The following is a 17,430-nucleotide window of genomic DNA, read 5'->3' as shown; positions in this document are numbered from 1 at the left end:
ACCGAAGCAATCACGGGGGAGAATGTAGAAAGTCTTTAGAGGCAGCAGTGGGAATATTATGCTCTTTATCTTATTATGTTCATTTCTGTGCTGCTTCGGAGCTGGAGTAACAATTATTTTGCACTTGTGCAATGTAATTAACATGGAACAATCTTGAATTTTGAACAAGAAATGACAAACAGCATTCTCCTTCTTTATTGATTTAGACCTAGAATAGTCATGGTGTGAAGGATAAAGAGAGGCAAATTTTTAACTGAATATGAAAAGATATAGAAGTGGGAACTCTTTCATAAATAAATGCAAATAAATTACTTGAAGTAAATAATTGTGTGTGTAACTTCTATCTGGCACAATACACAAGCAAAATAGTAAAATCAATGTACCAGTGGTGTGGTTGATTCTCTGTTTTTGCATTACACTTTCACTGGAATTTTAGCACATAATCACGATTGTCCATCTGACATGTGGGATATGAGGGGACTGGAGGTATAGATTATAAGAGCAGGGATGTGATGTTGAGGCTCTATAAAGACACTCAAGAGACAACACTTGGAATATTGTAACAACAACACACACAAAATGCTGGTAGAACATAGCAGGCTAGGCAGCATCTATAGGGAGAAGCGATGTCGACGTTTCTGGCCGAGACCCTTTGACAGAAGTATTGTATGCAGTTTTGAGCTCCTTATTTTAAAAAGGACATACTGACATTGGAGAGGGTTCAGAGAAGATTCACAAGAATGATTCCAGGAATGAAAGAGTTACCGTATGAGGAACGTCTAGCAGCTCTTGGGCTGTATTCCCTGGAGTTCAAAAAAATGAAGGGGGGAACCCATAGAAACATTCCAAATGTTAAAAGGCCTGAACAGATTAGATATGGCAAAGTTATTTCCCATGTGGAATTTGTTGCCACGACAGGCTGTGGAGGCCAGGTCATTTGGCATATTTAAGGCACAGATAGATAGGTTCTCGATTAGCCAGGCACCAAGGGGTATGGGGATGACTGGAAAAATTGGATAAGCCCACGATTGAACAGTGTTGTGGTTAATTGCTTATGGTGAAGCTTTGCATTGCACTTTCAATGGAATTTTAGCAAATAATCAACACTGGGTTTTTTTTGTCGCAGGAAAATTAAATGGAAATCAATATCCTCATTTTATTGATTTTTCACACATCAGCTTACACCATTAAGTGTGTCAAATGCATATTTCCATCACTTTCACAGTATTAGATTTTATCCGGTGCATTTTAACTTTCATCTGACTGGACTACAGCTTGGCTACCCTGTACAAGCCCACACCAACCAAGTAACGTACACTGGCTTACAGGTAATCAATTGTATATTTTCAGTAGACATCTTGATTTGTGGCTTTTCCCACTATGCCAGCCTAACTTTATTTATTTAGAGAAACAGCATGGAAAAAGCCCTTCCAACCCAATGAGCTATGCCACTCAGAAACCCACCCATATAACCCTCGACTAATTACAGGACAATTTACAATAACCAATTAACCTGCTAACCAGTGTATTTTTGGATAGTGCGAGGAAACCGGACACTTGGAGGAAACCCACACAGACACAGGAAGAACACAGAAGCTCCTTACAGATGGCGCCAGAATTGAACTCTGAACTCCGCTGTAATAGTGCCGCACTAACTGCTACACAACTGACTCTGCACTTTACCCAAGCCCGGGTGATTTTTTTTAAAAAGAAGTTTTCCCACATGGTAGAGGTGCTTTGCAAGAATGATCTTGGGAATGAACAGGTTAATATCTGAGAAGCTTTTGATGGCTCTGGGCCTGTGCTCAATGCAGTTTAGAAGAATGCGGGAGGGCTCACATTGAAACATGTGGAATATTGAAAAGCCTAGATAGAGTGGATCTGAAGAGGATGTTTCCTATAGTTGGGGAAGACTAGGATCACACAGCATGGCCTCAGAAAAGAAGGATTTCCCTTCAGAACGGAGATGAGAAATAATTAGCCAGAAGGTGGCTCTTCTGCACACCACTGTTTAACACATGGTGATTTGAGTTTCTGTCAACTTCCTTGTCAGCTTGATCCAGTCTGGCCATTCTCCACTGACCTCTCACATTAATAAAACACCCTGGTTTCCTTGGCTGTGTAAGCCTAGGGAAGACACTCTCAAGTCCCGCCAAACTTGTGAGATCGAGTCGGCTTGTCCCACCTCAAACCCCACTGTGTGGATGCTGTGTAATTTGCAACCTTGTTACACATTAATGCCACAAAATAACAGACAGTCCACTGTATAGGATTAAAGGAATTATATTTATGAATCTTAACTTAAGGGTTTGTAAAGAATAACAAAAAAAGGGCCCATTCTAATTCAACAGTCAAATGTGCACAAGTTGGAGCTCATCTTGAACTTCTCTGTCAGTCATGTGCTGGGCCCTCGGTTTGTGTGAAAGTACACAACACCTTCTGAATGTCGCTTGCCATCCATCTTGAACAAACGGGTCTCCCACAGATTGTACGCTACGACCGGTTCTCCCCAGCATCTTCTCCCAAGAAAAAAAGCCCAAGACCAATCTTACTGTCCCTCACTAAGGAAACCTCCTGCTAATTGGATGGTACACATTCCACATCATCCCTTATCTTCAACAATAACCTAAACAGGCTGGAAGCAGAACAGACTGTTCTTACAGAGCTGCTAAATGAAATACCTGCAGCATAATGGTAAAGATATGAACCTGGCCATTACATTAGTATGGTGTTTTTCTCCACAGAACTGTCACTCACTGGGTGTTTTTATAGTTTTCTGCACCATTATAAACTCTAGAGACAGCTGAGGATGAAAATCCATGGAGAACATCAGTTTCTGAGATACTCAAACCACCCTCTCAGACACAATCAATCATTCCATAGTCAAAGTCATTATGATCAAAATTTTTCCCCCAATCTGACATTTGGTCTGAGTGATTAAACTGTTGACCGCATCTGCATACATTTATGTATTGAGTTGTTGCCACATGCTTGGCAGATTAGATAGGTGCATTAACAAGCAAGTGTACAGGAGTCACTGAGTACAAAGGTTATTATTCATTATGACATGCAGGAATTCTTCTGGATACCCTCTCTTTAGAGTCTCCCAAACTAAAAGTACATCATATTGTGATGTTCTGGGTGGGGGCGTGGTCGACAGCCCACCCCTGTGTTTCTAATGACCAGCACTGTTTGTTGTTCTTGTGTTAAAGCGTTTTTATGGGATTATGGTGGGAAGTTCCAGTTTGTTTATTGTTACATTTTAGCTTGGGTTATACAGTTCTTTGCTTGTGTATTTGTGGGTCACCCGAACTGTAACCAGGGTGTGTGATGGTCACCTCCCCTGTCGGTGTGAGACCGGTTGGGTTCACTCTCTGGATCATGGTGCCTGTCTGTTTTGTGTCTATCACAATAAAGCCATTGTTGAGTGAAAGAGTTTCCTCATCTATCATTATAGACCAAATGCTCGCCACAGTAAATTCATACCCTCTGAAATTTCAAACACACTTGCTGGGACAAAGCAATTCACAAAAAAGCTTTTGGGAACAGAGAACTCAGGCTTGACTCTGAATACACAGCTATCCCAGCCACGGATTGGACAACTAATCCTGTTACTATGCTTGATGTGCCAAGTGACAAAGTTAATCTGGAGTCCCAGACTAAACTCAAATCACACTGATAAAAAGTAATCTAGGTTGTATTGCCTGGTTTGATGCAGGCCAATTAGTTTGCGTTAGTTTGCTCGACAAGGAAGCTCTTTCACTCAACAATGGCTTTATTGTGATAGACACAACCCTATTGGTTTACGTTTGGCTGATGCAAACAAGAACATCTCATGGTCCATATCTCTTTGCATCTAACCTCTGCTCTGCAGACAATGTTGTTTGCAAAGCTGTATTTTTAACTTCAAACTGATTACTGTTTGCAATCTACATTAAGAACTAATGACTGCTTCTTGCTTGAATTAATATCTGCTCGATTCACACAATTCCATAACTCCAGAATAATCCCTAACACCTTCAGCATCAATAAAAGAGAAATATGTTTTTTAAAAAACTCAACTAACTAGCAAGTCACTTATAATCAGTTTCAACTCTATAAATACCGTCTGAACTTCAAATTCTTAACCATGCAAAGCTGCAAGGGTCACTATTTTATGATATATTATACTTTTGGATAAACAATTTATTATTTTGCTTTATATATTGTGAAAAGACATTAGATTATCAGAAACTGAACTGAGGAAAGAGTAGCTAGGTCCCACAGAGCAGATGATTTCACATTGACAAGATCCTTAATGCTGAAGATCTGTGCATCAGAACTCACCATATTCTGAACCAAATAACAACACTGGCATGTATTCAACAACAGAAATTATATCAAGCTGACAAAATCCACTTTGGTAAGATGATAACAAGTCTAAACTCCTGTTAAGTAACTGTCATGTATTGTAACTCCAAGATGTAAAATGAAAACATTACTACCTCACCAGCAAAATTTTCCAGTGGTCCAATATCAACTCTCAGTTCCCTTTTACTCTTTATATCACTGAAAAGACACTTAGTAACCTACTTTATATTATTGGCTGCTTTGCCCTCATATTTCATCTTTGCCTTTCTTATAGTTTTCTCAGTTGCCTTTTGTTGGATGCTAAAAGGTTCCCAATCATCCAACTTTCCATTCACTTTTGCTGCCTTTTTTGACCTTGCCTTGGCTTTTATGTAGTCCTTAACTTCCCTTGTCATAGTTGCCTATCACTGCCATTTTTGAACATCATCTTCTGTGGGACATATCTATCCTGTGCCTTTTGAACTATTCCCAAAAGCTTCAGCCCTCTCTGTGAGTATTCTCCTCCAATCCACCTGGGAAAGCATCCTCTCTCATGCCTCTGTAGTTCCCTTTATTCCATTGCAATACTGATACATGTGACTTGTGCTTCTCCCTCCCAAATTGCAGTATGAATTCAATTATATTATGATCACTGCCTCCTAAGGGTTCCTTTACATTAAGCTCCCTAATAAAATCTGGATTATTACACAACAGCCAATCTAAAATACCCTTTCCCTAAGTGGGCTCAAGCACAAGCTGCTCTAAAAAGCCACCTCATAGAACATTCAACAAATTTCCTCTTTTGCGATCTGACACCAACCTGACTTTCCCAATCCCCTTGCATATTGAAGGTCCCCATTACAATTGAGGCATTCCCTTACTACATTCCTTTTCCAGCTCTCTTTGCAATCTCAACCTCACATCTTGGCTACCATTTGGAGGCCTATGTATGATTCCCATAATGGATATTTAACCCTTGCAATTTCTTAACTCCACCCACAAGGATTCAACATTCTCTGACCCTGGATCACCTCTTTCTAAAGATTTAATTCCATCTCTTACCCACAAAGCCACACAACCAACTATGCCTTCCTCCCTGTCCTTTGATAGAAAGTATATTCTTTGATGTTAAGCTCCCAATTATGGCCTTCTTTCAGTCATAACTCAGTGATGCCCACAACGTCATACTGCCCAATCTCCAATTGCACCAAGTTCACCCACCCACCTTATTCCGAATGCTACATGCATTAAAATACAGCATCTTCAGTCCTGCATTCTTCACCCTTTTGAATTTTGCCTCTGAGGTACAATTTAAACTCTTAGCTCTGTCTGCATTTGTACCCAATCATCGACTTGTCCTTCCTTACATTCATGTTACATCCATCATGTACTCATAAACCTGCTGACTCATCTTCAGCTCTGTCATACTGGTCCCCATCCCCCTGCCATATTAGTTTTAACCACTCCCAATAGCTCTAGTAAATCTGCCAACAGAATATTGGATTCAAGTGTAACCTAACCCTTTGTGCAGGATACACCTGCTCCAGAAGAGATCCCAATTATCCAGAAATCTGAATCCTTGTACCCTGCTCCATTTTTTCAGCCACACATTTATCTGCCACCTCATTCTATTCCTATATTCATTGTTGCATAGCATAGGCAGCAATTTCAAGTTTACTAACCATGACGTCCTGCTTTTGTGCTTCCTTCCTCACTCCCTGTATTGTGTTTTCAGGACCTCCTCCCTTTCTCTACCCATGTCATTTGTACGAATGCGTACTACATCTTCTAGCTGCTCACCCTCCCTTGTCAGGATATTGTGGATACGTTCAGATACATGGCAGACCCTGGCACCTGGGAGGCAAACTACCATCCGTGTTTCTTTTTTGATTTCATAGAATCTCCTACCTGTCCCGTGATAAAGTTCCGTATTACTGCTGCCTTCCTCTTCGATTCCCCAGCCTTCTGAGCCACAGGGCCAGACTCAGTGCCAGAGACACGGCCGCTGTTGCTTTCCCCAGGTAGGTAGGTTCCCCCCCACTCCCACAACAATACTTATTGTTGAGGGGGACGGCCATAGGGGTGCTCTCCACTCTCTGATGTTCTCCCTTCCCTCTCCTGACAATCACCTGTCTTTTCGTCTCCTGTAGTTTTATCTTGACTACCTCCCTATAGCTCCTGTCTATCACCTCTTCACTTTTTCTAACAAGCTGCATCTCAATGCACCTGGTGCAGATGTGTCAGTCAGGGAGGCTGTTGGTCTCCAAGAATTCCCACATCTGACATCCAGAACAGAACACTGGCCCTGAAGACATACCCCCTATTCTCTCAAGAATTAAATAAGAAAAAATAAAAAAATAAAGAATGAACTTACCTACTTAACATGCTTCCGCCTGTTCTCACTGAAGCCCTGTTGAGTCTTTCAAAAACTTACCACTCTGAATCAGATCAGTCTGACAACAACCACTCCATGAGATAGTACGTGCCCGTCTCTTACAGAGACTGGGTTTTTAAGGGTCTTCGCCAAACTTGTGCAGAAACACTTCTACTGCATCTGTGCAATAGTCCATTCAATAACTCCTGTTGAAAAAACTTCCTGCTTTTTAAAGCTCTTCGCCAGACCTGCACGGGATTGCTTCTACTGCCTCTGCCTAGTACTCCAATCAACCACAGCCTCTAGTGTGTCCAGTTTAACTCCTGCAACACAGTGAGAATTTCTCATTGGTTTTATTGAGCCTGTCGGCATCACCCTTGTTTCAGCCATCGACCCAGCACACCACCGCATAGAAGATTGTACTGGCAACAACAGACTGGTAGAACATGTGAAGGAGAGGTCGTATAACCCATAATGAGATATTTAAATGAACAAGTAATGTATAATCAAACAATATATTTACAATATTATTCAAATATTATTACTGAAATATCAAATACACAACACTCCTCCCTACTTAGCTATAAATGCCAACTCCAAATAGAATGCATCTCAGCTATATACACTGTATACTATACAATATGCAAACTATATAGACATTCACAGCATTGCATATTTTAAATTTTCCCATTCTGATCTAAAGGTTTAATTGCTATGAAGGGCTTCTTACTCTTGAGGGATAATGATTTTCCTGACTGGAGATGAGGAGTCACTTGGTTTGGCCGGTGAGACTTGTGGTGTGAAACGATCTCAAGTTCCACTGCAGTGCTTGTAGGAGTTGACTCTGGGACTGTAGTAAGTGGTTCTGACAGCTCTGGACACCTTTCTTCCCCATTAATTGACTCTGCTCTCCTCAAATGTTCGATGTGCCATCTCCAGATGACATCAAACACAATCACCATTGTGTGGAAGAATGATCCAGTTCTGTCCTCAAACTTTCCAAATGCCCACTTTTAGTCTCCACTGTAGTCTCTCACCAGGAATGCTTGTCCAGGAGTGAAGCATCAAACCTCCTTGTTTGCACAGCCCTCAGCTTGTCTCAGCTGACTATCCTGCTGAGTCCTTCTCAGACTAGGTTTGAGGAGATCCAAGGGTTAAAGGATGACCCAGGAGTGGCATACCTGTTGAATTGCTGGTTGCGAAGTGTGCTGCATTGTGATATACAAGGAAGAAATTGGTAAGCTTCAGACTCAGTGTCAACGTAGTGTGTTCTGCTGACATTGTGTTCGTTTAGTCTCTGGACAAACTTTTCTACCAAGCCATTTGTAGCTGGGTGGTACGGTGAAGATGTAATATGTGTCTTATTCCATACATTTTCAGTAATGATTGAAAGTGTTCTGTAACAAACAATGATTCATTATCACTGACTAATTGCTCTGGAACACCACCCTTGAGAAAGGCCTTCTCAACATACCAGCATGTGAGACTGTAATGGAGGCCATTTGGAACCCTTCAGGCCACTTAAAGCTACATTTGTGTCCATGAATGGCCCACATGAAACCTCTGCCAGGGCAATGCAGGCCATTCCCAGGAATGGACAGGCATGGCTCTTAGCATCTTCTGGATTTCTTGGCATAACGAACAGTACAGGGTGAGCTGCTTAATCTGCTGATCTATCCCAGTCTACTAGAAGAGGCTTTGAGCCAACACTTTCACTTTGAGCACACCTAGGTCAATGGCATGTGCAGTACCATCCAACCCTTTAGTGCTCAGCTTGGATGGTACAACAACTCTCAATCCCCACACAAGGCAACCTCCATCAAGGGCAAATTCATCCCAGCGCTGGTAAAAATGGGGGAAACCAGACCTTCCGCTGCACATTCCAGCCATTTTGAGTTGCCATGAAGATCTGAGTCGTGTGAGGTCTCCGACTTTGCTCCTTCCTTTCGGTCCTGAAGAAGAGTCTTGGCCCAATATTTTGACTGCTTACTTTTTTCCATAGATGCTGCCTGGCCTTCCAAGTTCCTCCAGCATTTTGTGTGAAATGCTCTGCATCGCCAGTGTCTGCAGACTTTCTTTGAATGTGAGGTCTTTTCTGGTTTTCCTTTGGATCATCTCTGTGGCAATAGGGAGACTTTTGATTTGCATTAGGGAGAATACATCAAGTTTAGTGTTCTACTTTGTACATTTTTCAAGTATTTCCTTTTCCGAAGGTGAATGAGACAATCCATCAGCATTTCAAGATCAGCTGTCCTCTTGAATTTGATCTTGTAATGGTGTCCTCCAAGAAACAGAGCCCATCTCTGCATTTGTGATGCTGCTGTTAGTGGAACACCCTTCTGTAGATTGAAAATGGACACGTGGTTGATGATCAATAACAGGGATAAATTCTCTCCCATACTTGTATCGGTTGAAACATTTTAAACTCCAAACCAGACTCAAGGCCTCTCTGTCAACCTGTATGTAATTTCTTTCTGCAGCAGTAAGGGAATGTGATGCAAAGGCTGTGGACCATTCATTTCCATGTGACATGACTACACCTATACCATAAGGCAGGGCTTCCCAAACCTTTTTATGCTACTGAACCCCTTCTATTTGGTGAGGCATCACAGGCAAGCTTCACTGGATGATGTGGATCATAATGTGCAAGTACAGTGTCTGGCATCACCATTTCCTTTGCTTTTTGCAAAGCCACCTCACACTGCTTTGTCCTTTGCCATTTCTTCCTGATCTGTAGTAATGAGTTCAAGGAGGGGATCACATTAGCCAGCTTTGGCAGGAGCCTGTTACAGTAATTGACACATCCTGAAAAGAACCACAACCATGACACATCCTTTGGCCATAGGGCATCCACCACTAAGTGAATTTTCTCACACTAGTGCGTCAATATGTGTGACCACAGTGAGTGATGTGTGGTTTAAGGAATCCAAACTTGTTGCGTCGTGCTCTGAGCCCATAATCTTCTAATTTTTTTTTTAAAACTGTCTTGAGATTTTGAAGATGTTCTTTGTCATCCTCACAGGTAACAATGATGTCATCCAGGTAACACTGAGTGCCTGCACAGCCTTGCAGCACCTGGTCCATAACTTCTTGCCAGAGTACAGGTGCAGATGCTACTACAAAAATAAGCCTATTATAGCACTAAAGCCCTTTGTGAGTGTTTATGGTGAGACACACTTTAGACTCTTCTTCCATCTCCATCTGTGAAGTGTTTCCCTCTAGAAAGGTTCGCAAATATATTCTCTATCCTTAGCAGAGGTTATCATTCTACTTTCAGTACTGGGTTGACAGCGAGATTAAAATCACCACAGATTCTGACAGACTCTTTGCAACTGGGATCACTGACATTGCCTATGGTCTCCACTCAACCTTTAGAAGAAATTCCTTCAGCCTCCTTGCGATCTAGCTTACTGGCTGCTTTATCATAGATGGTAAAAGGAACTGGACGAGCTTTATAAAAATCGGGTATGGTATTTTCATTTAACACTATTTTACCCTTCATATGTTTGAGCTGTAGCATCAAGTAACTTCTTTTAAATTCACTTTCAGTTGATTCTATTACAAATAGTGGATGGATCTCCTGTCAAGTTGCAGTTGTGTCAGCCAATCACATCCCCACAGCTAGTGCTCCTGTTTTTAACCACATACAAGCTGAATGTGGCTTGCTGTTTGTTGTATTTCACTATTATGAATGTCATTCCCACAGGGGATAGTACGACTGCAGCTAGAGCTCTTCGAAGACACTCTCCAAAATCTAGTCAACTGCAGTCCAGAAGTGGAAATGCCAGATGTGGTGTAGGGTGGCATTCATGCTTGGTTGGGGGCTGCCCTCCAGGGTTTGATTAGTGGTAGGCAAGCTAGATTGCTACAAACTACCAGGAAGTGCACCACCAATTTTCAGGATATATTACTCAAGGTCCAGGGATCTAAATATATCTACATTTTTGTGTGAATGTTTGCTTGTGACCTTGGATGTGCTGTCTGTGTCATGTGCTGTGTATACATTAGCTTGCACCATGGTCCCAGATGAACACTATTATGTTCAGCTGTATTCAAGTATGGTCGAATGGTAATTGAACTTGAATTTTAACTTCTCCGTGAGTATCTGCTCCCTACCAGAATGCCAAATCTTCAGCTGTTCATTGATGTTCACAGCTCCATTTGCAATTCTTCAGACCAATCTTCATTAGGGTTAGTATTAATAAGCTCCCAACCTTCAAACTTGACTGGAGTCACCAGAACATTTTATTTTATATAGCGATAGAGCCCAAGGTTCTGGCCTTCTGAGCCATGCCACACCACCTTCCCCGACAACCTCGAGTTAACCCTAATCTAATTATGGGACAACTTAAACTGACCAATTAACCTACCCAACATGTCTTTGTACTGTGGGAGGAAACCAGAGCCCCCGTTGAAAACTCACACAATTCATGGGGCAGAAGTTCAGGCTCCTTATGGAACAGTTCTGATTTTCAACTCTGAACTTCAGAACACCTTGATCTGTAAAAGCATTGTGCTAATTGCTATGCGTGGCACCTATTGTTTACTGGAACAGATCGGAGGCTGAGGATCCAGCAGTGGGACTAATTTGCCAACTATCCAAAGTCATTCCAATATCTGCAACCAGTCTAGTAAACCACCACTGCATTCCTGTGGCAAGAACATACTTCCTCAGGTACAGAGACAAACTGCATACAAAACTCCAGACAGAATCTCAGCAACACTCTGTGCTCCTGTATTCTAATCCTTTACAAAACACCTTTGTTTTTTTACACCTGAACATTTACTTTCAGCACACAACATTTTGGAGAAACTCTGGAAATCAGGCAGTAAAGCTTTAGGCTGAGACCGTTCTTCAGCACTGGAAAGGAAAGCGGCAGAAGCTAGAATGAGAATGTGGGGGGAGGCGGGAGGGAATTCAAACTAGCAGGTCATAGTTGAACCCAGGTGAGAATTAAGGTAGGTGGGGGAGGGTCATGAAGTGAGAAGGTGGGAGGTTATGGGTGAAAGAGGCAAAGGGCTGAAGAAACATTGTGACGGGAGTGATGAGAGGACCACAGAAGGGGAAGGAGGAGGAACACCAGAGGGAAGTGATTGGCATGTGAGGAGAAAAGAAGGGCTTAGAGGGGAGCTAGAAAGGAGAATGGGGGAGGGGGAGAAAGAGAAGAAAAAGGAGATAGAAGTTACCACAAGTTGAAGTTCATGCCATCAGGTTGGAGACTCCACAGATAGAATACAAGGTGTTGCTCCTCCACCCCGAGAGAAAGCTATGGACCAACTTATTGACAAGGAAATCCTGCCCAGAGCTGTGCCCCAATCTATGTCAGGTCTGAAACGGAGCAGAACTGAATCCTTAATCAGCGCTATTGTAAAGTGTCAGACTAACCACTATACTGCCGGAGCCCTTGCTTGATTACAAGAGACATGGATATGTGCAGATTGACGACATCTTGTGTCCGTGGTATGGGATATCAAGAACAACAGAGCATACATTTAAGGTGGGAGAAAGGAGTGTAAGGGGATCTGAGAAGAAAGTCCGTTAGCCAGGAAGTAGTTAATACCTGGAACACATTGCTGGAGGTGGTGGTGAAATCAGGTACAACTACAAAAGACATTCAGAGATTTAAATAGGCAAGGTATCAAAGGATACACTCGAATATCTCCAGATGAGTTAATGTAAACGGACACTAATATTTGCATAAAAGAGTTGGGCTGAAAGACCCATTTCATGCTACACAAATCTACAACTCTAACATGGGCAGACGGGATAGTCATTCTAAATACAAAGACAAGCCTGAATGCTTGTTATGATTTTATTGTCTTGTCTTGTCTTTACATGTCCGACTAATCTGACTTGCAAACTAGTCAGGAAGTTAGCGAACCAAGAAGACAGTGCTTCTGTATAAATTTGGGTCCCATTGATCACCTGTCAGCTGCTTCCATCAAGGACGGCCCCTTGAAACGACAGTACTTAAAAACAAATCCAAAAGCGAGGAGCGATCTAGAACCAGGAGCAGATTCAAATCTCGCCAACAGATTATTGAAAATACAGGTAAAAGAAGTCAAACGGCGGCAGTCAATCCTACGAATAGTAACAGGGCCGAGGTTGCTGGAGATGGTATTGCAGTAGGTAATAATAACCGCGAAACAAGCAGAAAAAGCAATCAAATCAATGCTAATGGTGGCGCGCCAAAAAGTGTTTTGTTTGTCCACGGGTTTGCACGTTAATCTTGCTATGTTTACGACGCAAAATGATATCTTTGGATTTCCATTTTTGCAGGAGCGTATCACTTTCAGGATTCGGAGTGAGGCCGGGAGTTTAAAAGAGGCTAATCTCACTGTATGCAGTGCAGTTTCTCTTTACAGGACTCAGGACATGGAGTGAGTGCAGGATGGTTTGAGATGACTGTCGCTACTTGCCTGAGAACAGCTTCTGTCTTTTAATGGAGTTTAGCAATCCAACTTAAAGGTGCCCTACTGCCACCAACTAGGCAGTGCTTTCCCAATATCACCTAACAAAACATGAAACTGAATCCAGTATCATTAAATGCACCTGGAGTTTAGCGCTCCTTAAAGTAGCGCTGAACGGAGCGGATTCCTTGTCAGCCCGAGAGGAGAAGCAGCGACCCGGAGTGCTCTCTCCTCCTCTCCAGCCTATAGAACTCCCAGACCGCGTTTACTCACAACATCACCCAAGTGTTGTTCTCTAAACCTCGACTCCCAATCCTTGTCGTGATTAAGAAAGTGTGTGGGGGGGGGGGGGGAGTGGAAGAGGAAATACATAGGGACAACAATATTTCAATATCGATTCACTAGCCCAAAACGACTGTCACGGAAATGGGAAGACCTGGTGACGGGTTAGGTCATTTGCGCAATTCACAACCTATACAATCCAAGTGAAGATGCAGGGATAAGGCTCCTGACGAATTGGAAACCAGCTGTAGCCAAAAACCTGTATCATTCACTCCTCCTCGGCCGTTCACGTTAAACAATACGTCACTCCCTCTTTGGTGCCCATTTCAAACCAGCCGGCGGGGCCTCTTCAATTACTGCATCTCACCCTTCCTCTCCACCTTCAGTCTCTTCCTCCAGCCAGCTCCCAGTCATCCTGAAATCGAACATTCTTTGTCTCCATCCGACAAAAAGACACTCTTAATTCATCTAATCACCTTCTTCACTTCACAGAAATGTAAGAGGCAAGTCAATAGTTAATACGCGATTGGCTAATTAACTAATCAGCAGCTAATAAAAGAAGTTTGCGTCAAGCAGAGCAGCTGTTGTGTGGGCCAGGGCCTGCTATGAGAGAAGGAACTTTGAAGATAAGTCTCGTGTAGCTATAGTGCGCATGTTAAAGGGCATTTTGTCAAATGCATAATCACTGACCTGAAACATTGCTTCTTTCCAGATGCTGCCTGAACTGTTTTTATTTCTGACTTCCAAAAGTATTATGTTAAAAACATTTTTCAAATTCCCTACCCTCCAGAAGTTTATCAAATGGTTATTATTTCTCCTCAGACATATGTCTATAAGTTCAATAACTGTCAGATAATTATGAAATTAAACGTATCATTATTTCAATATTTTGTCACGAATTTGCTTCTGAGCATTTTCTTTTCTAGATTTTCCAATGGATGCTCTGAGTACTGCAAATGCCAACTTTGCCTTTGATCTCTACGCAAAGCTAACAGAGAAAAAAATTTATGAGAACATATTTCTGTCTCCATTGAGCGTCTCAGTTGCTTTGGGCATGGTGTATCTTGGAGCAAGAGGCAACACTGCGGATCAAATAGCCAAGGTGAGTGAGAGGTGATGGATGGCAAAAATATCGTGTCAAAGGATAAATTTTACGTGGTCGAGAGATTTGTACTTGTACACAGTGTTATCTGGTCACTCTGTACACTCGATTTGAATTTTTAGAGACAGAATGCTGTCAACTTGAAACAACCCACCCTGGATTTGAAAGAAATTTCTAGTCCCTTATTGTTGCCGGCTGAATCTTCAAATTGTCTGTCAGTAACATAAAAGGGCTGGAATAATTCAAGAAAATGCCTCACTACCAATTTCTCGAGGATCATGAAGGATAGGCAAAAAATGCAGCCTAGACCCGAAACCCCTCATTCCAAAAAATTTAATCAAAACTACGTTAAATAGACTCTCCCTGAAAATTTTGAATTGGTCTTCATTTGTTTGGGGTTATCGGTTTGTTCATTTACAGATTATTTCAAAATATTGCTCTAATTTAATTGTAATAGCACTGTAGTATTTTATTTACAAGAACTGATGGCCTGGGCTTTCGAGGCAACAGTTTAGCCACACGTCTGCTGCAAGCTTATTTCCACCCCAACCCCAAGAGGATAAGGAACAGACAACCTACTGGAAGACTTGGGTAGAGGAACATCTGGGGGACGAACAGACTTGTCAACTTTTTGGGTTGAAACTGTGCAGCAGAGTTTTGGCAGGAAACATCAGCTCCATTCCTGCCATAAATGCAGCTCAGTCTAATGAGTTCCTCTAGCAGGTTATCTGTTGCTCCAAACTCCAGCATCTGTGCTTGTTTGTCCCCATTTTTTTTCATAAATTTAATATCGCTTGCTGGTTCTGCTATATCATCTTGAAATGCAATGTTTCTCTCCCCACAAATGTTGCCTGGCCTCGTTGAGTTGCTTCAGCAAATTCCAATTTCAAAATCTCAACATTTTCAACGTTGCTTTCAAAATATTACATTATTGACTGCCTTGCAACTAAACCTGTCATTTTAAAATTTCTCACACCACTTCAAACCTATTGTGCTCCTAGCCCAAATAGTAGAATTTAGAATGTGTTAAAGATGCAATATTCTCCAACAGCTTCTTGTATTCTGCTTATGAGTAATAATGCATAACTTCATAGAGCCATAGAACATTACAGCAGAGAAATGGGCCTTTTGGCCCTTCTTGGCTGTGCTGAACCATTTTTCTGCCTGGTCCCACTGACCTGCACCTGGACCATATCCCTCCATACACCTCTCATCCACGTATCCGTCCAAGTTTTTCTTAAATGTTAAAAATGTGCCCACATTTACTACCTCATCTGGCAGCTCATTCCACACTCTGTGTGAAGAAGCCCCCTCCCATATTCCCTTTAATCACCTTGGATTAAACATCAGAAATAATTGTCACTAAAACAGAAACATTCTACTTGCTTTCAAATGGAAAATGTTGATTAGCCTCAATCTCAGTTGTATTCCTTACGAAATCCAGTATCAATCATTTGATGAAATTCAAATCAATCAACTAGTGCTTGTAATTTAACTTAATGGAATACCAGTATGTTCATCTTAGATGGCAAAGTTATATAGCACTAACAGGAGAAAATATTCAGATACTGGAAATCAAAATAATGCACACTATGGTTGAGGAACTCAGCAGGCCAGATAGCATCCATAGAAAAGAGGAAACAGTTGACGTCTCGGCCTGAAACGTCGTGTTTGCTCTTTTCAAAAGATATATAGCAACTTGTTACATGCCCCATCAGCATTCTTTTCTACTCAAATCAATGGATTTGATGCTACTACAAGAATGTATCTGTAAGGGCAGTTATAGTACTGATGTGCCCCCTCCTGCAATCATCAAGCTGACATCATACAGCTATTTCATGTAACTTTGCAAACTTTAAATGCTTGCACTGCTGATCCACCAAATTAGCCGAAACCACAGATTAACATTTCACCTGTGGTTTGCATTAAATTCAGCCAGATATGGTGGGGGGGGGGGGGGAGATCCAATATCCCATTACTTGAATAACCTGTATTTCCTTCATTTATGTACTTTATAGGGTGTAGAATTGACACGGACAGTTGCCAATCCAGTTTGGTTGAAAGAAAATTTTGTTCAGCAAATAGTGCAGTATTTTCAGGTGTGACTAGAAATGTGAATGCTATGTGGTTCTGCAAAAGGGTGTTGTGCAATAAAATGATTCAGAATATGCAAGAACCAAAAAATCCTAGATCTTAGCAACACACACATAAAATGTTGGAGGAACTCAGCAGGCCAGGCAGCGTCTATGGAAAAGAGTACATTTGACATTTCGACCCGTCAGAGGACCTAAATCCTAAATCTTATTGTTTCTGACCGGGTGATGTACAAATTTATTATGACAGTGTCACCAACATGAAACTGTCGACTTATGACGTGTATCTTAAATGTAATTTTTTAATATTCTGCATCTCTCCACTTACTGAATGAAGTGGCCAGTTGATCACTGTTCAATACTTATGCAACTTTCCTCTTGCAGGGAACTTAATCTAATTTTCACCCCATTTTCAAATTGAACACCAAGTAGTTGGACAAAGTTAAAAGATGATAAAGTTCAATGAGAGCAAGTTATTTAACAGAATGCAAACGATACGGAGGCAAAAAAAAAGTTTTATTCAGTAAGGTGCAGGATAATTACATTTGTTAATATATCACTGCACACAAAGAGCAACAAAATTAAGTAAGAGACATATGAACTGAATATAACAAGCTGAAAGGACACCAGATAGTTTGGGAGTCAGGGTGTGGTCTTGTTACTAAACTAACAACGCAAATTTGTAAGGAATAATTTTCTGGGGCCCTGGAACTTGAGCTAGAAAAATATGCTTGCAAACTTCCATCGGACTCTTGAATCAGTGGGGATAAATTAACTGAACTTCTCTTGCCTCATCACTGAACTGTTCCTTCAACCTATGGACTCGCCCTTGGGGACTC

At 41.6% G+C, this 17,430-nt stretch overlaps 1 protein-coding gene across 2 annotated transcripts in view; it reads left to right on the top strand.

Annotated features, from left to right (window-relative positions):
• LOC132378336 (leukocyte elastase inhibitor-like) overlaps positions 1-17,430 on the top strand; it is a 59,873-nt gene that overhangs the window by 25,733 nt on the left and 16,710 nt on the right. Inside the window, exons 1-2 of one of the 2 annotated variants that reach the window (XM_059945157.1) lie at positions 12,680-12,755; positions 14,323-14,498. In XM_059945157.1, the coding sequence (XP_059801140.1) occupies positions 14,331-14,498 (168 nt within the window). In that variant the 5' untranslated portion in view covers positions 12,680-12,755; positions 14,323-14,330. Of the gene's footprint in view, positions 1-12,679; positions 12,756-14,322; positions 14,499-17,430 lie in introns of those variants that run through there. The other variant, XM_059945156.1, reaches the window with a different exon arrangement.

Source organism: Hypanus sabinus, chromosome 20 (assembly GCF_030144855.1).
Source record: "Hypanus sabinus isolate sHypSab1 chromosome 20, sHypSab1.hap1, whole genome shotgun sequence".
Lineage (NCBI taxonomy): Eukaryota > Metazoa > Chordata > Chondrichthyes > Myliobatiformes > Dasyatidae > Hypanus > Hypanus sabinus.
The sequence above is the reverse complement of the archived record's forward strand: the minus strand, read 5'-3'. Positions and strand labels throughout refer to the sequence as shown.